This window comes from Saimiri boliviensis, chromosome 10 (assembly GCF_048565385.1).
Source record: "Saimiri boliviensis isolate mSaiBol1 chromosome 10, mSaiBol1.pri, whole genome shotgun sequence".
Lineage (NCBI taxonomy): Eukaryota > Metazoa > Chordata > Mammalia > Primates > Cebidae > Saimiri > Saimiri boliviensis.
In genome coordinates, this window is record NC_133458.1 from 317894 (window position 1) to 345866 (window position 27973).

The 27973-nt window shown below is 48.8% G+C and overlaps 1 protein-coding gene across 1 annotated transcript in view; it reads left to right on the forward strand.

The window, feature by feature from the left end:
- The first annotated feature begins 4720 nt into the window (after positions 1 to 4720).
- The window catches only part of VIPR2 (vasoactive intestinal peptide receptor 2), a 101315-nt gene continuing 78062 nt past the window's right edge, over positions 4721 to 27973 (forward strand). The window contains exons 1-2 of the mRNA XM_003941846.4: positions 4721 to 5009; positions 7168 to 7267. Of these exons, the coding sequence (XP_003941895.1) occupies positions 4959 to 5009; positions 7168 to 7267 (151 nt within the window). The 5' untranslated portion in view covers positions 4721 to 4958. The remainder of the gene's footprint in view (positions 5010 to 7167; positions 7268 to 27973) is intronic.

A 27973-nucleotide genomic window follows, 5' to 3' on the forward strand; every position in this document is an offset into this window, starting at 1 on the left:
AATGTAGGTTTTATTAAAGACTCCAAATGAATAAGAAAATGAATCTAAAATTTACTTTTAAATGTCACTTAGTTTGCGGTTGAGAGTGCTAGGGGTCACTGAAATAGTCTACCAGCGTTCAGTGGGTTCCTCTTACAAATGCAGAGATTTGTGTCCTGCACAAATCAGATAACACCTCCCGGCCGAGCTGCACACCTGGGCCTCTGGGTGCCCAGGGCTCTTTTGATTACCCAGAGGTTGAAAATAAAGGTGAAGACCCTGCTCCTCACACCGGGCCACTGGGAAAGGTGCAGGTGCTGATGCCAGTGAGGCGGATGTGAATTAGCCACTGTTGGTGTTATGTCTTGGGAAAGCATTGCCTAGTAATTGCAGTAAATAACATTTTGAAAACTCTTTTGTTGAGGGAATATCTCCACCATCCGCCCACCCTCATCTGCCTATCCCATCCCCTTCCAAAGGGCATTCAGAATCGGGGAAAGGACCTAGTTAAACAGGGTAGAAAATGGGAAAAAAGATTAAGAACAAAAAAATCAGTATTTTAATGAAAATACGAGGACAAAACTTCTTGATATTGTAAAAACTCTGGTTTTTGTGGGTAAAAATAGTAACTGAGAACAATTAGACATAGAAAATCCCTCACTTTCATGTGATGCTTTAATTACTCCCAGGAGAACATTGTTAATTATTTAAAAGGCCCTGTGAGTCATTAATTATCCTTTCCTGTTCATTTCTAAGCAAACTTTTAAACTTAGTCTCATTCGCCAATTTACTCTTCAATTAGATTTCTATTTCTGCTTCATATGCAGCTAAAAATAGTTCTCTATTTTGTTCATTTAATGTTTGTTTTCTTCTCTTCTCCCTAAAAAGCAAGCCACTTGGAAAGGTGACATGGCTGTCAAACCGGACTCTGCTTCTCTCTGAAGATCCAGGACCCTCTGGCCTGGAATCATGGGCCTCTCGGCCCTGCAGGGTCTCCCTGTCACTCCCAGGACCCTCCTTTCACCCTTTCTCCCCTTCCCCATGCTCCCTGGATCCCCCACACCCTCAGAATTGTGGCACATGACAAATTCGTGGCTAATGCTGCAGATGATGGCTGGGGAGGCTCAGCTGACAGACTTCTCCCTTCTCGCACCAGGCCCCACCTGGGCCTCACCTCTTAAAAAAGAACATTCTGGTTTACCAATTCACGCACAAGTGCTAGCAATTTAACACCGTTTGCTTCTCCTTTGAAAGGGAATCGGAGAGAAGAGCACAACCCAGAAAACGAGGAGGCCCCGGCAGAGGGGCAGGGTCTGGAGGGCAGCCCTGCTGGCCTGCTCCCAGCCTGTGGAGCAAAGCGTGAGCTCTGGGCTGGGCTCGAGGGCGAGTGCTCAGGGAGCGGCCTGCTGTCTTGGCAGCCGCTGGCCGAAGCCTCCCAGACTGGAGTGAGTGTAACCGGGAGTCACTCACACATCTGCCCACTTGCTCGTCCACAAACAGGAAACTGTGCAAATCCCCAATGCTGAGCAGTCAGTGGAGGGGCAGACACCAAATAATCTCTCTAAATATTGTATCACATTATATTAATTATATTAAGCCCTGAATGGTTCTCTAAGAAAATGGCAACACCTCCTTGTAAAGGGGAATTTAGAGAACTCTGAGTCTGGCTGATCTGAGAAACTGGAAGATGGCAACAGTCAGGGCCCCAGGAGAGGAGAAAGAGACACCTCCTGGAAGAACTGCTCACGGTCAGAAGGCAGAGGCCGGCAGCCTGCCTCTGTGAGTCCCACCATCCTGGGGTGGGAGGGGGGACCCGGCCAGGGCTGTGCCATGTGCTGGTGTGTGGCCAGCTCTTGGACAAACCGTCCAAGGTGTTCTTCCAGCAGCTCCCGGACCCCTGAGGTTCCTCCTCAAAATTCCACAGCTTGGAGTGAAAAAAAAAAAAAAAAGATTAAAGCTGATGATGTTTTCCAACATCCTGGGCTTTTTATTAAGAGGGTGAAGAAAGCAATGTTTTTCAGTCTAATATTTAGGTTTTAAAGGATACAAAAAGAGGGACACAGGCAAATGATGAGTTTCTTCACAGCACAAGCTAAAAACGGCCTGGCTGGGGCACACCTGAGGTCAGCATCGTCCTCTGGAGTGCCCATCTCCTTTATATAGGCAAATGTGGTCTCTAGAACTCATCTGGATGTGGCAGAGACACCAGAAGGATCTCAGAGAGTCGTGTTTCTGCGAAGCGTCGTTCTTCTTTTTGGAAAAGCATGCAGTACTAGCATGGCGCCTTTTTTAAAGTGATTAAACGGGTGCATCTTTCACTCTGTTCTAATCATGAAGCCCGAAGTCTTCCCCCTGATGTGTCACTGGGTTTCAAGCTTCTGCTTCATGAGGAAAACACACAAGTAGCTGCCAGTTTCCGCCAGTTTCTGCCAGAGATTTGATTCTCCCATCAGAGCTCAGCCTGGAAAAGCCAGGGCAGCTGCCAGTGTGGGAAGCAGCAGGGAAGTGGGTGACCTTGGAGGGGGTGTCCAGGGGGCAGGAAGAGAAACTGAAAAGCACCTCAGGGGGCCCAGCCCCTCCAGAATGCCCCAGGACAGAGGCAGGTGGAGGTGCAAGGGAAAGAAGGCGTGGCACAAACAGACCTGGTTATGGGGAGAAGAGACCCTGGTGGGAGCAGGAGGCAGAACCCAGGCATGAGCTCAGTCAGGGGCGGACCACGCCTGAGGCCCAGACCAAAGACCACAGCGCTGGGAGTCAGGCACCAGCAGAGGCCGGGAAAGGGAGCCTTCTCTGCCCTGAGGACACAGGGGCTCTGGGAGGAGGAAGTGTACACCATCCTGAAGGAGAGGGCATTTGTCCAACAGAGTTGGAGTGATCTTTGACACACGTAAGTACGAGCCATCCCAGTGTCTGTGGGAATTCTGAGCAGGTTAGGAGCAGTCGGAACAGGAGGAGCCTCTTGTGATGCATTCTGTTTTGTAGGGTGAACGTTACTCCCAGTGTGTATGCCTTCCACTGCATCAGAGCCTCCAGGACTGGCCCTGTCTCCCCACCACCATCCCCTAAACTCCTGGCACAATAAGTGCTCTCAGCTCTTCTCCCCAAGATGTCCCATCTGCGGGAAAGGCTCCATACCCCACACTCGGCCACACACTCTCACTCCCTCACACACTCACACTCCCCTCCAATGCACAAGTAGCTCCAAGTTTATGGCTTTCCCAGGGTGGAACCGGGAGGAGAAGATGCATTTATGGAAGGAACCCAGCGGCACAAGCTTTCTTCATAAGCCAAGCAGTCGCCTGAGGCCCAGGTCTCCCTCTCCATCCGTTTCCCATTAGATACACGTGGATGAAGCCGGAGAGATAACAGGTAAAGGACAGATGACAGGCAGACAGATCACAGATATGACAGATCCCAGATAAATGACAGATAGATGGATGATAGATGACAGATAATAGATAGATGATAGATCACAGACCATAGATAGGAAGATGATAGATGATGTAAAGGTACATGATACATGGATACATCATAGATAAATGACAGGTAGAGGCAGATAACAAATAGGTAGATGGTAGTTATAGATGTTAAACAGATGATAGGTAGATTGTAGGTGATTGGTACATGACAGATAGATCATAGATAAATGACAGATGATAGATGATAAACAGGTAGATGAAAGGTTACAGCTAGATGATAAGTAGATGACAAATGATAGGCGAATAATAGATGATAGGTACATAACAGATGAATAGACGATAGATAATAGGTGACAGGTAGGTGATAGGTAATAGGTAGATAATGATTTTAAGTAGGTACATGATAGGTGCGTGATGGATAGATGATAGGCAGATGACAGATGATGTGGATGATAAACATCAGATGATAGAAAAATCGGTATCTGTGAATACGGGGTATCAGAGAGAAGCAAATAAGCCCAACGAGGTCGATGTTAATGACTGAATCCAGATAAAGGGTAAAAGGAGTTCTTTGTACTATTCTTATTCTTCTAATTTTTGTGTACGTTTGAAATTATTTCCAAATAAAAAAACAACACAAAATTAGCTTTCGTCTCTCATTTCCAGTGCCTTCCCCTTGCTGGGGAACGGCTGCTCTCCTGGGCTGGCCCTGCGGGCTCCTCGGGAGGCGGCCCCGGCGGCCCCGCGTGAGTCCCGCCCCGCGCTCCCCACCCGGCGCTGCGTGTGCGGGGAGAGGACGACTCCCCGCGCTGCGAACGCGGGACACAAACCAGCAGCCGCGCTGAGGTCGGGGCGCCCCTGCCCCTCCCTCTGCGTTTTTCTGCAGCTTTCTGTCCAACCTGACTTCCTCCGCTGAGGCTGTTCCCCGGTCCCCACCGAAACGCACTCTAATGTTCTCCGTTTTCAGACGTCTCAACGCTGCCCCACTGGCTACAGAGACAGCGCACCCACCCTGGACGGGTTTCTGGGCGCTTTCTCGGGCTACTGCAGTTATTTAGCGAGGCAGGTGCAGGCAACGAGCGGCAAAGGCCTCGCTCCTTCCGAGCGCGCACACCTGGCCGGGTCCTCCTTCCGCGCCCCGCGCGGCCGCTCTGCCGGGTTCTTTCCACCCCGGGCCGGGCGCGCACCCAGCATCCCCTTCCCCGCCCTTCCGCCCGCAGAACCCGGGAGGCGCGGCCGGGAGAGGAGCGCGGAGCGGGGGTCTCGGGGAGGAGGGAGCCGGGATCGTGGACGGGAGCGCGGGGCGGGGACAGGGCGCGGGGCGGGGCGGGGGCCGGCGGGCGTGGCGGGCGCTCCAGCGCCGGGTGAGGGGCGGCCCACGCGCTCGGGACTCCCCGCTGCAGCTGCGGAACGCGCGCGGGCTTCGGCGGCCGGATCCTGGGGTGCTGGGGGCCGCGGTCTCCGCGGACTCGGGGCCAGCCCATCCTGGAGGCGGCGGAGCCGCGGGGACTCCGGACGGAGGCGGCCGGCGCTGGGTGACCCCGACAAGCTGAGCTCGGGATGCGGGCGCTGCTGCCGCCCGCGCTGCTGACCTGCTGGCTGCTCGCCCCCGTGAGTGCGCCTGCGATCCCCGCGCCCTGCACCCCAAGCCGGGGCTCCCCTTCTGAGAAGGGCGCTCCTCCCGCCGGGCTTCGCCTTCCTCCCGGGTCCTGGCGCGGGGGTGGGGACGCCCCTTGCCTGCCCGGGGTGCCGGGTCCGAGGTCCGGGAGAGGGAGTGGGGTCGCTCGGGGTCCGCTGAGCTCCGGCCCGGCCAGGCTGTGGGACCCGGGTTGGGAGGCTGCCTTCGCCTCTCCCTGCGCCCTGCATTTCGGGGTTTGCTGGAAACGGGACGTTTCTTCCTGGACGCGTCCACGATGAGCTCGTTCAGGGCCGTCCCGGGAGCTCGGAGCTTCGGGCACCTGAGCGTTTCGCGGGGATCGGGGTTGGCGTTGGCGGCAGATCCTCGGCTACCTCCCTGTACTTACTGGTCTGTGTTTTAGCGTCGGGGGGGACGTGGTGTTGGCTAGGCAAAGTTTCCTTTTGGAAATAGTTGCTTTTCTTCCCAAGAGCACGGGAGGAGATAACTGCGCATAAGTTTGTTGAATGAGTGCCTTCACACACGGCGTTCTGAATTACTCACTCTGTGAACCTTTACAAAAAAGAAAGAAAGAACATCCGAGGCTTGTTTCTTGCTTTCCTGTTGGAGACCGCAGCGGGTTTGCAGTGCGCGCGGTTTTGCTGGCGTCGCGGCCAAGGTGGGTCTGGATGGACACGCGGCCCCTCTGCCCCCTCTGCCGCCGCCAACAGGACGCGGTTGTTTCCGGGGACCCGGTGCTCGGCGGGGCACGAGCTGCACTCCCTGGCCTTGTGCAGAGGCGCAGCCAGGCTTTCCCACTCCAGGGTGGGCGCTTTACGGAGCGAGTCCTTATCAAGGTGATTTATCGTTGCATCCTTTATCGTTGCTAAAATGTCCTCAGAGGAGTGATTGCTCTGCATTTTCCAGGAGCATCAGGTATTGTAATGTCATTTATACCTTTACAGAGTTTTTTTCTTTTTACGTCAATATAATTTCCTTAATTCTGAAATTTAAGCCACTGACTTTCCCTGCATGAAAACAGAGGACCTGGAGCCCAGAGTCTGGCCTGCTGCTGCTTCAGTCATGAGCTAGAAGCAAGCTAGGCTTGCTCTTTTGAATGGGGCCAAAGGCGGCAAAAGGTCCAGCGTTGTTTCCCCCTTAATTCTTTAGGAAATTGTGTTCGTGGTTGGGACTCTCACTGACCATTTCAGTCGTAAGGTAACTGGACAGCCATGGCCATAATACACCCAAGAGTATGACTCTCCTTAGTTATTTCTTTAGTACGAGTAGAATTTTAGTCGGTGCGGGGGAGGGGGAAGATCAAGACCAGAAGGATGGGCGGGTAGAGCCCTTCTTAAGTCCCCAGGGCTGCTTGGCAGGCCTGGTGCTGACTCGGGGTGGGCGTGAAATGCGAGCCAGTTGATCTTGGTAGAAACCGCGCCTTCTGAGAGGAATCGTTATGCGGTTCTGTCTTCTCGCGGTCGCAGGCAGCTTGATTACCATCTTTGCAGCATCTTGGGCTCCCCTGATGGAGCCGGCCTGGAAATCCCCCCTTTTTTTCCTGAGGCCACAATGATGTGACTCCCCCACCTCTGCCTCCCTCCTCATCTTGCTGATCTTGAAAATCTCTTCCACTGCAAATTCTAGTCAAAATGACTGCAGTTTTATCTGTAGTTATAGGGTTAAGCTTTGAAAGTGTACCAAAGTATTTGAACAGAAAGCCCTTCTCTCCAGCTCTCTGCCTGGTGGCGGCTGTCTGAAGAAAGCTGCACAGTCCACAGGCATCCATCCACTTAAACCAAACCAAAGGCTGTGAAACGGAGGACCCGGGTGTCCAGGGATTCGTGGAGTAAAGGGCTCTATTGCTTCCAAATTAGTACTGAGCAACATGCAAGGTATTATGTTAGCAAATTTATTTTCCTGCTCAGAAAAAAAAAATCTATTAGATTTTGTGCTTGTTGTAAAATACCTTTACAAAGTAAATAGTGAAGTTTAAGAAAAGCCAGAAAAATGAAGGTGATTGGTTTTAAATGAATTTTAGTTTGGAAGTGGTTTAAAACTGTGAGGTTTTTGGGTGTTTTTGTAGAAGTTTTGCTTGCTTTTCCTCTTATTGTGGAATTTTTAGTTATTAATATTTCTTTTAACCTTGAACAGGTGAACAGCATTCACCCAGAATGCCGATTTCATCTGGAAATACAGGAGGAAGAAACAAAATGTGCAGAGCTTCTGAGGTCTCAAACAGAAAAATCCAAAGGTAAGGCAGAGAGCTTGTGAGAAAGAACTCCAGTGGCATTCTAACCGGGGAATATGCACACTCAGCTGTGGTTCAGGGTCACCACCTGCATCTTAAAAAAGAAAGAAAGAAAGAAAGGTCACTTCCCATTGCTTGTTACTGAACTACCGGAGCTAAAACTCAAGGAGTGTTGGATAGGTAGGGTCTTCACACACCTTAGAAAACCTGAATCCTTAACAGTAACAGTTTCCATGGTTTGAGATGATAGCGACAGTTACTAAAACAATTTCTTCAAAGGCTTTGTTATGCTTTACAGAAGCAGCTCCAGTTTTCCAGGGGATAAGCATTTATCTGAATTACTGCTTTTAAATTCTTAGTTATAGCACAGATGATGTTGATCTGGTCGAGGATGGTGGATACTTGGCAGAAAGCAAACAGAAAAATGAGTCTTTTGTTGTGCTGAAGATGGGCCTGCGGTGAACACTGTCTTCTCCGGTTTGACAGAGGCATGCTGCGCCATCATGCCCCAGACCCAGCCTGCTAACAACCTGTTTATAGACTCTGTGCCCTGGGATAGCACCCGGCCTATAAATAGTAGCAAGGCCTTTGTCCGTCAGCTTTCTCTGCTCTTTGTCATGATTTTCTCCTCTTCAAGAAAGAAATTAAATCTGTGTTCAAACAGTCTGGTGTCCTGTAGAAGGCCTCAGATGGTAGGCTTTATTCAAGAATAGCCCTGCCCAGCAGAAATAGAATGCAAGCCACATTACAATAAGTAAAAAGAAGCATGAGAGATTAATTTTAATAGTATCCTTTGTTTACCTGAATAAATCTGAATCTTTAATATTTTGACATATAATCAACCTAAAATTATCAATTTTACATTCTTATTTTATGCTAAGTCTTAGAAGTCCGGTGTGCTTTTTGTGCTTACAGCACAACACAACGTGGACCCCATTTCAAGGTTCAGGAGCCACAGGCAGCCAGTGGTCTCCACGCGGGATGTAGGGCTGTAGATCGTCACTAAACAGGTGTCCCCGTTTCCCATTCCCCTCTGAGCCACCATTTCCCAGTCTGAAATATGCGGCCCTGCCTCTAGGGCTGCTTCTGGCTTTGAAGATATGTGATTCTGTGGTGCATGCATAGTTCTGGCCACATCTTCCACATTGTCTGGTTGAACTCTGTCCAGAGAAAGGCAAATAAAGTAACTTGGCTGAAACCATGGGGAGAGTCTCTCCTGTGAAAGGCGGATGCGGCCGAGGAGATGTGGATGGATGAGGCAGCCAGGGCGCCACAGCAGAAGCAGCTGTGTGGCCACGGAGGGTTGTTCTTCCCAGTGAAAAATCCAAGTTAGGAAAAGTAGTCCTAAGGAGAGATGGGCTTTTAGGATTACCTGGTTCCCTGCGGGCCTGGGGGCCTCGACAGCCCTCCTCACCTCCAGGTCCCAAATTGCCCAGCCTCATGTTTTCATAAATGCAGATTTATATAAAACATTCTACTTTCTTAAAGCTTGTAAACAATACATTTAAAAAATATATTTTGAGGGAGCCAGAGCCATCTGATGGCTCTCTGCATAGTACCTGGACCGTAGCTTATCCCCAGGTTGGAGACGCCTCCTGAGGCACCCTCACCAAAAGCCAGGTCAGCACATTTAAACTGTTCACAGGGGCTCCTCCTCAGTGGGTGATCTGTGTGTGAGCCACATTGGACGCCAGGGGCCAGAGGTCCCAGGGAGTCATTCAGCCCCACACCAGCTTGAGTGGGTTCAGATGCAGGCCCAAGAAATGGGCCTTGAATATTTGATTGGGTCATAAAGGCTCCACCCTCATAAGGTTTAATCCACTAATAGACTAGTGGGTTAATGAATTTTCATGGGAGCTGGTGGCTTTATGAAAAGAGGTAGAGAGACCTGGGTCGACACGCTCGGCCCCTCACTACCTCATGCCCTGTACCACCTGGGGACCCTGAAGAGTCCCCACCAGCAAGAAAGCCCTCACCACTGTGGCCACTCAACCCTGGACTTCTCCAGGCTCGTAACTGTAAGAAATAAATGCCTTTTCTTTACAGCTTACCCAGTTTCAGGTATGTTCTTATAAGCAACAGAGGCAAACTTAGACACTTGAGCAGACTGCAGCTCTTCCTGAAGGGGACGTGGATTGAACCTCTTTGATGGCAAGGATTTGTAGCGTTTTCTGGGTCAATAACCAGTTCCAGTGATGCTCCAAAGGCTTCATGGCCAGGGCCTGTATGCTTGAGGGTTGTCTCATGTCATGGGATGAATGGAAATGAAACCATCTTGCTGACGTTTGCTGATGCACTGGTTGATCATTTCATTTATTTATTTATTTATTTTCTGAGATAGAGTTTCACTTGTTGCCCAGACTGGAGTGCAATGGTGTGATCTTGGCTCAATGCAACCTCTGCCTCCCAGGTTCAAGCAATTCTCCTGCCTCAGCCTCACAAGTAGCTGGGATTACAGGCGCCTGCCACCACGCCTGGCTAATTTATTTTTTTATTTTTAGTAGACACAGGGTTTTGCCATGTTGGCCAGGTTAGTTTCAAACTCCTGACCTCAGGTGATCCACCGCCCTGATCTCCCAAAGTGCTGGAATTACAGGCCTGAGCCACTGTGCCCAGCCTTCTCTCATTTATTAACATTTTTCAGCAGGCTTTTATGGAATAGATACCAGATTGTAAAAAAGAACTTTCTTTTTTATATATTATTTTTATTTTATTATTTTATTTTATTTATTTTTTAAGATGGAGTCTCACTCTGTCGCCCAGACTGGACTACAGAGGTACAATCTCACCTCACTGCAACCTTCGCCTCCTGGGTTCAAGTGATTCTCCTGCCTCAGCCTCCCAAGTAGCTGGGATTACTGGCATGTGCTGCCATGCCCAAATAATTTTTTGTATTTTTGGTAGAGATGGGGTTTCACCATGTTGGCCAGGCTGGTCTTGAACTCCTCAAGTGATCTGCCTGCCTCAGCCTCCCAAAGTGCTGAGATTACAGGTGCAAGTCACTGCAGTTGGACCTTTTTTAATATTAAAGACTCACTTTTCTTAACTAATCAAAGACTCAAGTTATCCTGACAAAATACAAAATTATCGTTTTCTCGGCCATTTTCTTAAAATGAAAAAAAAAATCTTTCATAAGTAAGAGAAGACCAATATTTAAGAAAATATTTCCTATTAACAGAGGCAAAATAAACTTTGTGTCAGTACTTTACTAAGCTTTAAAAAAAACGTACAAACAAAATTCTAATCTTAGTAGTTTGGCCACACATAAAATTTCTTTTGTCAGACTCCTACAACTGTGTATACCCACTCAGTTTTTGCCTTACTCATTTTCTTCATTTTTTGCTAGAATAATCAGTCATCTTGCTTTAAGATAACATTATTCTCTTTTTTCTTAAAATACAGACCTTGTATACTTTTCCTTACTAAAAACACATCCTACTTTCTCTGTACATTTTTCATATACAATTGTTAGCTTTCATCTTTATTTCTAGTAGTTTTAATTGCACATGTTAATTCAAATTCTTAATCCTTAGTGACATTCATATCCACTGTAAATTAGGAAGTACATGATGCCGTAGTTATTAAGTGGCATGTGCCTCCGCAGCACGGGACACGCTTACGGGCAGACCCAGGCAGCTCCAGCTCCTCCATAATACGCCAAAAATAATTAAGTTTAAACTTCTTTTTAGGAATTAGTGTTTTAGTAGTTTATTTTATTTGGGCATGATCTAGATATGTAGTAAATATCATTTAATTTAACAGTGTAATTTCAGAGTTTCAAGTTTTCAAAAATATTTTGGAAACTGTTTTTAAACAGACACATAATATCAAACTATCTGTCATCTCAGGTTATTTTTCTTGTTGACAAATTTTTTAACAGGAATAATGAGCTTATTTGACTAGCTCAGCTAGGTAGAATGTTCATTTCTACTAAATCATCAATATTCTTATTTATTAAAGATTATTCAAGTCATATGAACTTAAAACCACTGGGTTCCTTTTTTTCTGACAAAATATTGAATTTATACAAGTACCTAATTTTTTCTAGGCCGGTAAAGCAGAGCTCTTTTCACATTATTTCTAATAATAGCATCCAGAGGTAGAATGCTGTAACATGTAAATAACATACATATATGTGGATGTAATAACCAAACAGACAGATGCAGAGATTGCTGGCTCTGTTCTCTAATTGTAGCCCTGTGCCAGGTACAATAATATAAAACTCACCGGTCGGTCCAAATTGTACTCTTGGCAGATAAAGTTACCTGTTCGGATGGCCAAAGCCTTTTGTTAATACATATGAAAAGGACTTTTAAGATTTTCCATTTGCCAGTTTTTTTTTTTTTATAATGTTCCCATTTCTTCTCCCTTCTGATGAGTCATTTCCCTGATGCTGCATTTTAAAGCTTTCAACAACTCTAAGGCAGGGACAAAGGACAGTAAGTTTTCCCAGAAAGGAGTCATGCAGAGTTGCATGTTGTCGGGGTCAGTATTGTTGGTACTGCAGGCCGTGTTTACGGAGTGGCCAGGAGACACCTGTCTGTTGAGGAGTCCTTCTCCCCTTGCTTTTATAAAAGCTCAGGGGTGTGAGCAAGGTCAAAATCTGAGTTAGTTGTTACAGAGGCCCCAGGCTCAGCTGAGGATTTAATTTGTAAGAAAGTTGGTTTTCAGACTCTTCACATGAAAAAGGTAAGAAATCAAATATTAGTAGATTCAAAATAATATTAGTATGCTGTAGAAATTCCCTTGGAGAGGCTATAATTTTGGAGTCGTTCTGTCTAAAATCAATCTGTATACCAATCGAAAAATGTATTGCATGGTTTTGTAGGCACTCAGGATTCCTTTTCTTCAATGTGCCCATAGGTGAATGATTTCATCTGGAATAAACTTCCCACTGTGGCCCCTGTATCTCAGCCATCCTCCTGAGCTGCACCCATTTCTCTAGAAAGGCACGGGCTCTGGGTCTGTAGTTTCTGAACATAAAATTACCTGGAGTTCCAGATGGGGTGTCCCAGACTCCATGGATTCTGATGAACCCACAATTCCTTGTTTTTCTCACATTTTTCTTACCTGAGATCTCCAACTGGACCCAGGCCAGTTCCTGTAGAACACCCAGTTTGCCTCTGGATCCCAATCCAGGTTCCAGTGCAGTCTCTGTCAGACCCAGGCTGACCTCTGGAATAAAAGTTGCTCCCATGGAGTCGGAGAGCTCAGGATGCAAGTTGTGGAGCTAGACCTCCTAGAGGGACTTACCCTGTGGCCACCAAATGCAGCTAGAGAGCAGTGAGCACAGTGGCCCGGAGGCTGCCCGCGCCTGGTTACTTGCTGCTCCTGGGGGTCATCAAGGGTCTCCTTCAGATCCACTTCTGACACTGGACTGTCAAAAAGGTAAACTGAGGCACAGCAACATGTTTCAAGAGTTCATTTGGGCAAGCAACAATTCATGAATTGGGCAACTCCAAACCAGAGGTGGTTCAGGAACTCCCCTGAGGCAATGCCTCAGGCTTTTATATACAGGCAACACAGAAGTAAAGCCAAGAGTGCTGGCTTGGTTACACTTGCACAGATGCCTTATTTGTTGAGTCCCATTGGAAAGTCCCACGTTGATATGGCTATTAAAAGTTCGTTGGCTACTTCTGATTGTTGAGCTTATGTTCTATTCTTCTTTAACATGGGAATTTACAAGAAATGGCTCAAGTTTCGCTTATATCTGCAAATCAATCAAAGTTGAGGTTATTTGAGACCTGACTGGTTGTGTCTGCTCAGGGATTTTTCAAGTGTTGTCTCCATTTTAACTGACTTTGAAAACTTAAGCCACTTCCAACAAAACCAAAATGAGTAATTGAGGCATGGATTTCAATGAAGAGGTTTATTAAGCCAGCTTTACAGCACATCTGGAAAAAAACGTGAGTCACAGACACACCTGTGACTATTTTTTCTGAAGAGGTCTTCAGTAGGGTTAGTGTTTTTACTTTTCCTTAAAGCAGCAAAGTCCTGTCAGGAGAGGGGTAAGGAGGTAGTAAGACAAATGCCTACATGCTGAGACTGTAGTTATTACTCAGAGAATCTGTGTTTTACGTCAGACCAGATGAACGTTTGAAGGGAAAAAAGAGGGTAAAGGAAGCATCAGTTGTGCAGGTATCTCTGGGTAGGTGGAGGAAATGACTGATCTCATCTTGTCATCCTGCTCCTGGGAAAACAAGCTTGTAACATATTCAGTGTGGAATGGAACAGAATTTGGTCTTAGGAGCTAGCCTTAGGTTGCAGACCTAAAGTCAATAATTGGATTGTCTTTGTTTATGAGAGGCCAGTAAATAATTCATTTACGAGTGATCCCTGAGGGTCGTCATTCAGAGACACCTGAGGCCATTTGCCTTTTGAGGGCTGATACACGATGCTGGTCACAGCAGTTCATTTGGAAGAGGGTTTTGAGTGACTCACCTCCATCCTTAACTTTACCTTTGGCGTAAAGAGTTTGGGAGTCCTGAGATTTTTCTATTTGCCTTTACACTGGAAATAAGGTTTTCCGTGTGTTCACCATCCACTTTGTGGAATCAGCGTTTTCTCTTCTCTGGTGTATGTTGATTCTTTGAAGTTTGAGGGCAGGGCCCCACGTTCTTCTTTCTAACATTTGATGACCCCCTCCTCATTCCACTGGCCAGAGTCTCCCCTATCACAGCCCTGGCACAGACCACCCCATTCTCTGCCTTTCTGTGTACAGATGGACTGGTCAGAGGCAGCGTGTTCTGTCTGGAAGAGGGGACTGGGCCTTGGCAGCCATGTCCAGAGCAAGCTCAGATGTCTGCAGCCACTTAAGTATCCTGCTGTTGGCTGTGCTTCTGTAGCTCAGAATTAACAGTTAATTTCAAGGCAAACTTCCTCCATCCCAGATTACTAACAGAGCTTTCCAAAGGAACTGTAACTTACCTGTAGCTCTTTCCTTGCCAGTGGAGAACATAACCACCCGATGGGTTCGTCCTGCCCACTGCATAAACAAAATCAATTCACATCATTTCAGTAAAGAAAGAATTTAATTGACATGATGCTGGCCATGGGTGGGAGACAGAGTTGTTACTCAATTCAGCCTCATCAAAGGCTCAGAGGCTAGGGTTTTTCAAAGATGGTTCGGGATATGGGGGACTAGGCAATGGGGCTTGCTGCTGACTTGTTGGGGTACCATCATAGGGGTGTAAGAAATGGTCCTCTGTGGGCTGAATCGCTTCTGGGTGGGGCTACAGGAGTGGTTGGTGGGTCCAGTTGGAGCTGTGGTGTCAGACATGCAAAAACCCTGAAAAGACAATTCAAAAGGCAAATCTTAGGTTCCACAATAGTGATGTCATCTGCAGGAGTAATTGGGAAAGTTGCCTATCTTATGACGTCCAGAATAATGGTTGGCAATAATTCGTATCTGTGCCTTAGCAGAATTCAGGCTCCTCTCCTTCCCCTAGCCTGGTGGTCTCTCAGCTTTACAAAGGTGGTTGAGTTTTGGGGGAAGGGCTCTTATCACTTAAACCATAACCTAAAAGTCTCCAAGAGTTAGCTTGACCTAAGCCCAGGAATAATTGAGGGCTTCTAGAGGCAAGATGGCGGGGGTGGTTAATCAGATCTCTTTCACTGCCATCATTGTCTCACTGTTATAATTTTTGTGAAGGCAGTTTCATGAGGGAAGAACAGAGGCCAGTTTGAGGGGACAGAGTGTGAAGCTGGTCACCTGGCCCTGTCCCCCCAGGTGGGTGGTGATGGATTCTTCTTACAGCTGCACACAGGCATGCCATTGCCCCCAGGACCATTGTCTCCTGGCACCAGAATGTGCTGTGGGAGCTCACAGGAGAGAGAGGGTGTATTTACACTGGGGCTCAGGCTGGCTTTGCCATGGAGCTTGAAGGGTGGTGGGCTTTGGCGTGTAGCAGGTGGAAGAAGCCTATGTCAGGTCTGAGCTTAGCTACAGGGAGGAGAGGAGGGTGTACTTGAGGGAGGTGAGCAGGAGCATGCCCAACCTGCAGAGCTGAGACCACTGAAGGCTCCTGAGAGGTGGGATTTGTGCGTGAGCTGTGTTTCAAGAAGGTCCACAGAGCAGTCATTTCTGGAAGGAATCAGGGCATTCCTGGAAGTGAGGAAACTCACTGATGGAGTTTCTCCAGGTGGGAGATAAAGATGTCCTGTGGCAAGTGTGGGAAGGGCAGCTCCAGGAGCCGCCTCTGAAGATCCAAGGAGCCAGAGCCAGGCCGCAGGACAGCAGTGCATACCCCCCACCCCCCAGAAATTTCACGGAGAACAAAGAAGGCAGGGTCAGAGGCAAGGAAAGTGCCTCCGGTGGGGACTGCCTAGGCTGCTGGAAAGAGGGCGAAGGGGTCCCAGCACGCAGGTGGGAGACCTGGAGGCAGAAGGGGAGTGGCCAGAGCAGTGCAGAGGTTTCTACTTAGTTGTCAGGACCTCAGTCATCTGGGGGACGGAAGGGAAGTCCTGGTGTGAACAGAGGCACAAGGAGGCCACTGCAGGCTCAGAACCACTCCAGGGCAGTCGGGTTGGGGGAGGGTTGGGCTGTGAGGTCATAAGAGCTGGGTCCAGGGTATGGATGGGGCAGACATCCCAGGCCCGGCAGCTGCTCACACCATGACCGGCTGGCCTATGGGCCCTGGACACAGCTGCTGGCCCTGACTAAGCTGGGGTGGTGGCCCCCTGTCACATCCTGCAGGGGCAGAGGCAGCAGCAGCCTGAAGGAGAGACCAGTACCAGGTGTCCTCACCTGGCTCCATTCCTGCCGAGACCCCAGTCGGGTCCTGCTGCAAGGTGGGTGTAGGTGGCTCGTCCTGGCACTGTGGATGTGTGTTCTGGGATGATCCGGGAAGTGACTCAAGTCCTGATCATAATCTATGGAAGATTGTCCTTGGAATAGCATGGCAGAACTCCCCATGCTCTGAGGCCTTGAACGTTCACCCTCTCCAAGGCAGGCCTCGCATGGCCCTAGCTCTAGAGCCCCTGCGGCCCCAGCAGCATCCTGAATGGCAGGAGTTCAGGGGAAGGGTTTGAGAATATTTGATGTGGAAGGAAGCACTGGTTGTCTCTGAAGGTAATAACAGCAAACATCTTAGGCATTTTGCAGACGATTTAGCACACACTTCTGATTTCCTGATCCCCGTATGTACTCAGTGCCCCTTCGCTGTGAAGCTGAGAGCCCGAGAACGCTGCAGGCGTGGGTGAGACTCTCATCTTCGAGGTGTTTGCAATGATTCTTTCTCTTTAGGCAGCGATGGCTGGGCAGGGATCCCAACCACATGTATTGGACTGACTCAAGGCTCAATCTGGAGCACACTTAGATGTTTGGGTTTTATTGGATTCAGCGCATTCTTAAAAATACAAAGGTTCTGTCTGGACTTTATATACGTTACTTTGAAAAACCAACCCGTTTATTTTCTTGTTTTGGTTATTTCTGGGGTTGGAGTTGTGGGTTTAATGTTCATTCAGGTACCAGAATGTGCCCCCTGCCTGTGGAGCCCACCTGAACCCCAACCCATCATCAAACTGCTGTTTCTCAAATTCAGAATTCAGCTGCGAGCCAGTTTCCAGGTGCCATCTAAGGGCAGTGTTCCAGGAGATGGTGTTCCCCAACACACAATCTGTAGCTCACCATCTGGCTGTTGAGGGTGGGATGCGTGCAGCACGCTCATTAGACAGAATGTCAGTGTATCTGAGTCGAATGAAAAAAATCTGGCTCGCTGTAAAATATTCTCTGCAGCATTCTAAACGCATTTGGAGACCTTGCTCTGCTGCTGGGCACTCTCTCCTCCTGCTTAGCTGTTTCTCTTAGGGACCAGGAGCAGACACTTCCCAGCCAGGGGGATGCCAGGAGAAAAATCTCCACATTGAGGCTGTGTTTGCAGGGCTAAACTTTGCTGTCCTTTCTGGCAGGAAGAGCCCTGGTCAGGGAGCCCCAGACAGTGGCAGGTGATCCTGCCATAGTACGGTGCCTGGCAGTGCCGCAGATGCTCAGTAAACATTTGCCGGAGAAATGAATGCTCATTACTGCCAAGTATAAGGAGCTTGTCTAAAAACTGTGCTAAGTCATCAAGAGCAGCCTATTGGTTGGACGGTGTATTGCCTAGTTTCTGCCTCTGTGGACGGTTGGGTCACTGTTGCACCCAGAGCCCCTTCTCTGATCATCTCTGCAGTCTCTCAGCTCTTGGCTGCAGCTAACGCCCTTCCCAGCATGTGGTCATCTGACACCTCCGCCGATTGTCTCCTGAGAAGAGCACATTCTCATATCTGTACTCCATGCTTTCCAGGGTATGCTCCTTTTATTAGTTTTGACAGGTAATTGCTTTGGGTATTTCCCTCCAAAGGCTCTTCCCTCTCTGTTTCTGCCAAAAGCAATTATTGTCATCGTTCTTAATTGCAGCATTTCTAAAATGGCATTTGGCATCATACCCAGCTTAGCGAATGCATAGATGTAGCTTTCCTTATCTCAGTTGCAAATATTTTAAGAAGAAATGATGTAAATGTGCATCTTTAGAACAAAAAGAAAGAAAATCTGTCATTTGGTAGATTTGTATAATCAGTGTGTGTTAGAATAACTGGGATTCTGTAGGACTGAGAGTAACAGGATATTTTGTAATTGGTCACCCGAACAGGCAGCATTCAAAGATGTCACTGACAGAGAGATTTGAGGAGCCTGGCAGTGTGGGCTACCGTTTCAGAATCTCCAGATGTAGTGGAAGATTTGTTTACTAGACCCCTCAAGTTCATGTCCCACAGGGTTGTGAAATCTGGACCTGGGTGATGTCACATCTAGCTTCCTGCATTGTTTCATCAGCTTCACACTGGAGCTTTGTTTACCATAAACACTAAGGCAAGAAAGTTCTGGAATGCAGCTACTAGAACACTGAGGGTCTCTGTACTGCTGCTCCCTGATGGGGCGGGCAGGATCACTGGCATTGGCTCTGCGAAAACATCCACCTCTCAACTACGAGCCCCTGAGCTCTGGTCGTGGACACTGTGGGGTCCATGCTCTGCATGGCCAGCAGGGCAGCTGGGAAGTGATGGCCCTGAGTGTCCAGGCTGACACCAGGTATCCAGGAATGGTGTTATTTTGAAGGGTCTCTGAGTAGAAAGTCAAAGTAAGGCAGGGATGGAAATCATGCCAAACTGCAGCTTGTCATAACTGCAGTGGCCCCTTGAAGGCCCCAGAAAGCAGAACTAGGGCCGGGGTAAAAATCACAAGTAGGCCGATTTGGGCCCTAGGACATACTGGAGAATTTTCTAGTGAACCGAGGTGGGCAGCTGCTGTAGGAGGTGCTGATTTCCCAGACTCTGAGAGTAACCAGAGGGTTGGGCTGCCCTGGACCAGCTCTGTGGCCTTTCCAGGCCTGGGCATCCACAGGTCCAGCCTAAAGTGAGGAAAGAACCACAGTTCCTGGTGTCCTCCTCACCCAGGGACCGTGTGGACTGGCCAAGAATATCTTACACTGCAGGAAAGCCTGTGTCCTCCCTGTTGGCATGGATGCCAATTGGCTTTGCAAGGTCAGCAAGTAGGGGTCAGTTTGTCTGGTCTGGGATGATTCAGGTCAGAGCAAATGGCCATGGTTCACAGAGGACAAAGCATTTTTTTAAAAATGATTTTCAGATGCCCTCTCTCACCACTCCTATTTAACATGCTATTGGAAGTCCTAGTCAGAGCTATCAGGCCAAAGAAAAAATAAGGCGCATCCAAATAGGAAGAGAGGAAGTCAACCTATGCCCATTTGCAGACAACGTTCTGTATCTAGAAAACCTCACAGTCTCACCACAAAAGCTCCTTCATCTGATAAACAGCTTTAGCAAAGTTTTAGGATACAAAATTCACATACAGAAATTACTAGCATCCCTATACACCAACAACAGCCAAACTAAAAGCCAAACCAGGAAAGGCAGTCCCATTTACAATTGCCAAAAAATGAATAAAATACTTAGAAATACAGCTAACCAGGGAGGTAAAAGATATTTACAGTGAGAATTAGAAAACACTGCTCAAAGTAATCAGAGATGACACAAAGCAAATGGGAAAACATCCCATGCTCATGGACAGGAAGAATCAATATCATTAAAATGGCCATACTGCCCAAAGCAATGTACAGATTCAGTGCTATTCCTATTAAACAACTAATGGCATTCTTCATAGAACTAGAAAAAAACTAAGTTAAAATTCATATGGGACCAAAAAAAGAGCCCAAATAGCTAAGGCAATCCTAAGCAAAAAGAAGAAAGCTGGAGGAATCACATTACCGTACCTCAGACTATACTACAGGGCTACCATAACCAAAACAGCATGGTAGTGGTACAAAAACAGGCACATAGACCAATTAAACAGAAGAGAGAACCCAGAAATAAGGCTGCACACCTATGACCATCTGATCTTCAACAAAGCTGACAAAAATAAGCCATAGAGAAAAGACTCCCTATTCAATAAATGGTACTAAGATAACTGTGTAGTCATATGTGGAAGATTGAAGCTGGACTCCTTCCTTACACCATATACAAAAATCAACTCAAGATGGATTAAAGACTTCAATGGAAAACCCCAAACTATAAAAGCCCTGTAAGACAACCTAGGCAATACCATCCTGAACATAGGAATGGACAAAGATTTCATGAAATAATGAGAACTCATGAACGCAAAGAAGGAAACAGACACGGGGGTCTTTTTCTTTTCTTTTCTTTTCTTTTTTTTTGAGATGGAATCTTGCTCTGTCATCAGGCTGGAGTGCAATAGTGTGATCTCGACTCACTGCAAACTCCACCTCCTCGGTTCAAGCGATTCTCCTGCCTCAGCCTCCTGAGTAGCTGGAACCTCAGGCACCCACCACCATGCCCAGCTAATTGTTGTATTTTGGGTAGAGACGGGGTTTTACCATGTTGGCCAGGATGGTCTCAATCTCTTGACCTAGTGATCTGCCCACCTGAGCCTCTCAAAGTCCTGGCATTACAGGCATGAGCCACCATACTTGGCCAACACTGGGATCTTCCCCCGTTGGAGGGAGAGGAGCAGAAAAGATAACTTGAATACTAGGTTTAATACCTGGGCGATGAAATAGTCTGTAAAACAAACGCCCATGACATGAGTTTACCTATGTAACAAATCTGCCTATGTACCCTAGAACTTAAAATAAAAGTTAAAAAAAAAAAGATATTCCCAGTTCAACCAGTTAATCACTCCATCAAGCTGTTAGTCCTTTAAACTGATAATAGTCACAGACGATCAATGGCTTTGATGGGCAAAATGAAAATAGTTGGTTTTTCTAGAAATTCTGTTACATCTGCATTTTAGAGCTCATATGGAAACCTCCTTGCTCAGCAGTTGTTTTTCCGGAGAAGACACAAAGGCCCACAGGTGTGCCCTGCACCTGTATGTGACCCTGTGCTTTCTCGTTAGTGGCAGGGACTCAGAAACACTGTCAGCACCCTCCAGACCCACCCCGTGGCAGAAAGTGAGGTGAGAGTGTCCACTCTGCTTTGTTGTTGGGCCTGTTTTTATCCAGTTCAGTCTCTTCCCTGGGGAGCAGGTGGCTCAGGAGATGACTTCCAGACCCCAAAGAGAGATTCCGATGGGAGCACACTTGCCCCTTGCAGCCTCCTCTCTGCCACCAGCCAGGCACTGCCTCTGTTCTGTTTGTGTGGCCTTTGGTGCATGACCTCAGGGCCTCCATGGGAGGAGCCAGCAGCTTCCCTTCACAGCCTCCCCAGGTGCCTTGCTCACTCAAGGACTCAGGATTCCATGCGCTCCTGCTTTTCTAGGGCCAGGCCGAACTCTGCAGGTAAAGGAATCCTGGACTTCATTCTCACCTTAATAAGCAGTTTTCCAACATGGAAATGCTGTCTTCTTTCTGAATGTTTGAAAGTTTTTGCAATCGTGGTGTTGGAAGGATATGCGGAATACTCTCGCATTCCACAGCCCGGATTGAGCAGCATTTTGCCGCATTTTCTCCGACTGTGTTTACAGATTCTAGAGGGCATATTTTGGGGAACAGTGTGAGTGCAGCTACAGATCTGTGACTCTTAGAGGTCCAAGACACTTGGGCCTGAGCCTCCTGACAAGGCATTTTAACAGGCAGGTCTGTCCCCTAACCAGCCCACATTCTGTCACAGCATTTGCTTTTGGTGTTGAATTCTTCCTCTGTTCTCTGTGGGTCTTTTGAACTAGAATTTAGTGCTAAAGGCTTGATTAGATTCGGGTCCAAGACTTTGGGAGGAAGACATCTGGGGACGCTGTGAACGTGCTGGTGCATCTCCCAGCACACAATCCTGCTGCCCATCGTGCCCTTGATCTCCTGTTATGTTCTTTGTCACTTGATCAGGAAGTGACCTCCAGAACTCCATACAGAAAAGCATTCTCTTTCCCTTCACAGGGAGTCAAAATGGGGCTGGCGAGTCACCTGTGAGGTTGCTAGCACAGTGGCGTGAGCTCTGGTTCAACAACTTTTTATGTCAGCTTTAGTATCTGTCAATGTTTCGTACCCAATCAGTTGTCTTTGGAGGTTAACCATGTTGACTTTTCAAATTTTAATTATTCTCCACACATTATTAATTAGCATTTGCAGTAAAGAAGGGCTTTCCTCATTGATTGGGAAAGAACCACAATTCCTTTTAAAATGACAGGATAAAAGTTCAAGCATTTTTGGCCCTTATTAAACACTGAATAATTAGATTTCCTATCAGACAATTATTTTATTGCCATTTGTTTATATCATAAATATAGTGGATATTGATGATTACAAATGGGGCATTTAACTGTGCTGTGGAATATTATACAGCCTTAAAAATGATGGTGTTGTATATGAACAGCATGAAAATATGCATGATATTCATGATAAGTGGGAAAGCAAGGACGATTTCCATATGTATAATATCCTATTTTTGTAAAAAGAAATCATATGTAACTTCTGTGTATCGCATGCACATGCACCTAAGCATGTAACAGTGTCAAAATGAACTCCTGGAGTCTCAGATTCATTATGGCCTTAAGCAGGCAGGGTCCTCTTCCCAAGCAAGTCCCTGATGTTGCTGGACTCAGAAGTGGTGTCCTGATAGTGACTTCTGCTCTCAGAACGCCATAACCGCCTCCTTCCCCTGTGGAGGGAGAAGACCTGCAGGAAAACCCCCCCTAGGAAAATGGAGCCCTGGGAGCCACCTCTGTGCAGAGGGAGCTGGCCTGGGGGCATGTTAGAGTCTGCCCAGCAGGATGAGGAAGGAGGAACCAGAACAGCAGCCTGGAAGGAGGGAGATGACCACCCAGGTCTCCCGATTGGGTCAGCAGGAGCCCCACAACGCCAGGGGCAGTCTCCCACCCTGCCCTCCAGCACCTCACGCCCTGGGCATGAGAGGGAGAGGCTTCCTCTCTTCCCATGCAGGTTTCTGCCCCAAAGCTTATTTAATACATTTAGCTGCAAACTTTAAGTCCAAGCTTAAAAATCAGGCAAGGGTGCCTGGTACAGAGGGTTGGCCAGGAGATGACAAAGTCGGGCTGGGTGGCCCCTGTTGAAGTCCAAGCTTAAATGTTAAAATTTGGAGCTAAACATATTAAATGAGGAAACCAAATCATATCTTAGACTAGGGTGGTTAGAAAATGCATTTTCAGAGTGGCCAGAAATACTAGGGACAAAGGCACCTGCCCACAGAGGTGAGAAGCGACAAGGCCCAGCCTCTTAGCCAGCATAAATAGGGTGCCGGGGGGAACACAGAGATGGGGCCTGCACAGCTGCACCTGCTGCCAGGCTGCACACTAGCCTGTTGCTACACAGTGGTGCCAACGTGAGGCCTTCACTCTTCTGCCTGTGCTGTGTTGTGTTGGAACATGCTCCCAGCGGGCAGAGATTACCTTCCTAATTTGAAAATTTACACCTGGAAAAATGTTTGGAATCTTAAAGAAATATTTAAGTGAGCCATGTGTATTGTCACCTTAGAAATGAAAAGTTCTAGGCTGTTTCCTGTAAAAGAATCCTGGTAGCCCAGGACAGCCTGGTGTGACTGGACTTGGTGGTGACCCCTCTGTCCCTGCCTTCGTGACCTGGGAGGGGTCCAGGTACAGTGGGCAGCTCCTCCTTGGTGACACTTCAGGTGGGGCCATCCAGCCCTGCTTTGCTGCCTCCTGGACGACCTTCTGCACCAGGCACCTGTGCCTGCTTTTCTCCCTGGTAGAAGGCTGCTCCCTATTTAAGAGACAGATGAGGAGGATGACAAATGCAGTGAGAAAAACACATTTTTTCCCATTCAGGGATGTTGGGTAATTAGTTTGGCATGAACCACCCCAGACCAAAATACAGAACATAGGCACAGCTGTGGTGAGAGGGCCTCCCTGTCCCTGCCCGTATCCCACCCAGGTAGGCCACAATGACCCCCAGCAGGTGCAGGAAGCTCAGGAGACACCCTTGCAGAAGTCAACGGCCCACGATGGGAGATGCCACCAGAAACAAGCTCAGAGCTGGGGGTGGCCCCAGCATGCTGTCCCCTCTCCAAGGGGGACAGGCATTTCTTCCAGCCACACCCACCAGGCTTCATGGGTCTCTGGAAGGCTCTGAGTGGGCGTGCCTTGCCAGGTGCGCTTCCTGAGGCCAGGCCCTCCTGCCAACACTACCCCACCCTGGAGGATGCTGTGTGGGGGCTGGGGAGAGGCACCCGCTGGCTGCTTCACCTCAGGCACTACACATGTGGGAGATGGGACTGGTGGTGCCCCCTGCCCTTGGGCTTCTGGTGATGAACAAGTTCCCATGTCAGAGCGTTGGGGAGGGGTTTGCCTTGGCCTCTGCGTCACACCGCTGCCTCCACAGCCCCCTGTGCAGCAGGCTGTTCTGGGCATCTGTGTCTGGGCTCCTGAAGGTACAGGGGGAGCAGCAAGCATGAGTCCGAGTCTGGAGACACAGGCCATGTGTCGTCCTGCAGGAGCTCTGAGTGCTACTGCCTTGCACCCAGCTCTGCCTTGCAGTACTTGTGATCACCTCCTGCCTGCTGTCATATCCATTCTGCAGAAGAGCAAACTGAGGCCTAGGGTTAGCAGCATGCTCAGGGGCATCCAGGAGCTGTGCCTGACCCCTGCGTGCCTGACCCCATCCTTCCTATCTCCTGTCTCCACCTGGGGAGCTGTAGCCCATTGTCAGAATTGCTGGGGGCCTGTTTAAATGGATGACTAGGGACCACGCTGCACAGTGACCCCATTCCAGCCTCCACATTCCAAGGCTGGGCCTCGGCCCGGGGTATGCTTGGAACCATGAAGAATCTTGAAAAAATAAAAACACTCTCCAGGCAAATTAAATGAGAACCCCTGGGGTGTGGGTACTGACAGCAGTTTGGGAGGAGTGGGGCTTCCGGCAGGGGGCGGGTGTGCAGTCCATGAGTATCAGGCAGGGAGGTTCTGCCACAGCCTGGAGGGACCCAGCGCTGCATTTTAGGAGGGGTGTCCAGTCACCCTCTGCCCTGCCTCCACCCGACTCTGCTCCCACATCCTCAGATGTCCACATCCAAAATGTGGGATCTTGCTGGGGACTTTCCTCTGAAGTGTGGGTCTGCAGGAGTGCACAGAGTGCTGTGCAGCACACCTGGGCCTCGGTTCTGTGCACTCAGGACAGCAGAGCCTGTGCCGGTGACAGCATCCAGGAGTAGCTCTGTGCACTGGTGCCAAGTGACCATGGGAGCCATGTTGTTCTGGTCACAGCAGATTTTATACATAGAATTACCAGGGTACAAGAAGTGCTATTGTTCTGGTTTCTCTTAAGGTAAGAAAAAACAGTCACTTTCTATAATAAAAGAACTTGGACCTGATCATGCATCTCCGTCTGGGCTGGAAGAGAAGGGCCAGCGGAGCTGGGCTCACGCCTGCCATTGAATGGCGACTACGTTTCTGTTTCTCTCTTCCTTTCGCTCCATCTGCTTATCCACGGTAGAAACCCACTGAATCTGGAAGCACTGCAAAGAGGCAGAATCAGGAGGCAAGGGAGGTGGGATGCTGATTATGCTGTTCTCCCGCCTTGGTCTTGCTGCATCGGGACCCATGTTTTAAGCTCGTTCCCCGAGATGGACTGGGCGGACTGCTTTCACCTGCAGCTCCGAGGCACAGAAAATGGTATCCAGCAGCACACTCCATCACACCAGTCAATCGGAACTCCTCCTGCAGGCCTTTTCCTCGTGGCTGCCTCCAGAAAGAATCCTGGCTCTTACCATTTGGGGCAGAAGTGGTGAGGATTGCAGAGAACTCAGCCACTCAGACACGTGGCTGGTATTAAACACCCACCTTTGGAAGGAGTGGTCACAAGGACTTCAGCAGCCCCCCTTGCAGAAAAAGAGAGTCTCATCCCTCAGCCCGTTATTTGCCATGAAAGAGGAGTGTTCAATGACTGTGATGGCCCCAAACTCTCTGAGCTTCCTGTGAGAACCAGCTAGGCTTCCTGCTCTGCCCAGATTCTGGGGGAAGTTTTGTGGCTGTCACTTGAGACATAAATCAAGCTTTCTTGAATGGAGGATGTGATTGAAAATATTTGCTCCTAAATGTATTGGAGGCAAGCTGTGATCTAAGCCAATGGCCAATCTCAGGAGGCTTCGCTTCTCAGCTCTTCTTTCCCTACTTGCTAGTTCCTAGAGCTGCTCCCAGCCCTATAGGGATGGAGCAGCTCCAGCCCTCATGCCCCTTGTCCCGGTCCTGCTGACACTTGGTGGTCACTGATGACAGCAGCAGGACGGCCTCCCATGAGCTAGGCCTCCCGGGCCACCCACCCTCGGCTGCCGCTCTCTGTGGAGTTGCATGCGGTTTAGGGGCAGGTGACTCTGAGATGGAAGGAGGGTGTGGAGAAAACATGGGAAGATCTAGGGCACCACCTCCCAGAGCTGCCCGTTGTCCAAAGAGAGCATGAGCCGCAGCAAGCGTGATGCAGGTGACGGCTGCAGTTGTACCTCTCTGTGTCCATGTCTCAGGAGAGCAGGTGCAGCCCCCACCTCCAACATGATGCCCTGCATTGCCTTTGCGTGGTACCGCACCATGGGTGACATGCTCACTGTTACCCCATCTGTTCACAGGCCATGCAAAGGGGTTCATCTCCATTCACGCCAGAGGCTTCAAGAGGATCCTAGACCCACATACCTACCCTTTGGCTCCATGACCAGTGCTTTTATAATTACAAAACCGTGGAGAGATTAAGTCGCAGGAAGCTTGTGTGGTATACACTGGTGATAAAGCAAGTCCCATGAGGTTTGGGACAGCAGGTGACTTTCTAGGGAAAGGGCAGTGACCCAGGAGCCCAACCTGCTGGGCCAGCTCCCACACTCCATCCTGTGGCTCGGAGCACGTTTCCTCCCCTCTGTGAACCTGGTCCCCTCCCCACTGTGAGGACAGGGGCTCTCACCTCACTCAGGGAGCTGCTGGGAGGACAAAATGGAATATTTGTAAAAGTCATTTCCTAGATAAAGGGAAGCATGTCGTGTGAGAGTCTCTTGATATTTAATTGATGTTTATGTCATTGAAATTGAAATAATGAGAAAATAAATCCAAATCCACAACTCAAAATAACACTTTTAATGTCATCTGTAAGAGCCAGGTCTTCCTAGGGAGCCTTTGGAGAGAACATAGCCTCTGATACGATGAGATTGCAGGTTCCTGCAGGTTCCTGCCCACTGGATGCACTCTCCCGTTTGGCTGGAAGGTGTTACATAAATGAGTTACTGCTGTGTTCCTCAGAATTGCACCTGGAGGAATTCCCAGCATACTGATAAGAACCTGTTCTAGCCGAAGCCTTTCCCAAACCCTGTGTATTCCACTGAAAATACTGAAAAGCCTCAGAAATGTTGGGAGGCTGCACCATCGCCAGATCAGTTTTTCTAAACCATTTAGTCTAGAATGTTGTTTTTGGGAGACGAAGCTGATTTTCAGGCAAAAAGTTAGGAAGTCACCAGTGGCAGTCTACATCAAAAAGTCACTCATTGCCTGGAGGCTTCCAGCCTCCTGACCGGCCCCTGTGACTGAGCACCTGTCACTGCCCACTTGCTTCCCTGAACGCACCAACCACGCTGGCACTGACCATGCCAGCACCAACCCGGTGTGGGGCACCCTAGAGGGCCCATGTGACTGCTCCGCCAGCTGTGTGCTTCCCAGGAAGGTTTGCTCCTGGTTAGTTATGTGTGGCTATGGCACAAATTTCCTGAAATTTGGCTTCAAAATTAGTTGGCCCCTCCCAGGGCTCTGAGGTCGGCCCGGAAGGTTCTGCCCACATCCCCTGGGCCGTTCCTTCCCTACACTCAGCAGGTGCCTAAGCCTCACTTCTCCCTGCAGCCTCTCTAGCCAGGGTTCCCACCAACTGCTCTAACCCTTCCAAGATGACTACCTTCCAGAAGGAAGCAGAGCCTGTCAGTCTGAGTGGTCATCACAGGTCACAAGGCCACATAGCAGGGTGGGGACAAGATCCCACGTCCAATGGGTGGAGCTGGTGTGTATGGGATAGAAGGAGCTCACAGTAGCCCTGGGAGACCTCGCTGTTTACAAACAAATCGATGCCTCCCACCTGCTGCCTGACTACTTAGCTAAACGTAGCCTAAGCTGGTATCATATGAAAGGAAGCATGTGGCTCCAGGAAGCTGACTTGTGTGCTCAGGAAAGACTGGAAGCAGCAGCAGAATCAGAGGTGAGAAGGGCAGCTATAGGGTGTCGGGCAGCTTGGACACCAGCTTTGCCAGCCTGAGTGCACTCCACTCCCAGTGCCC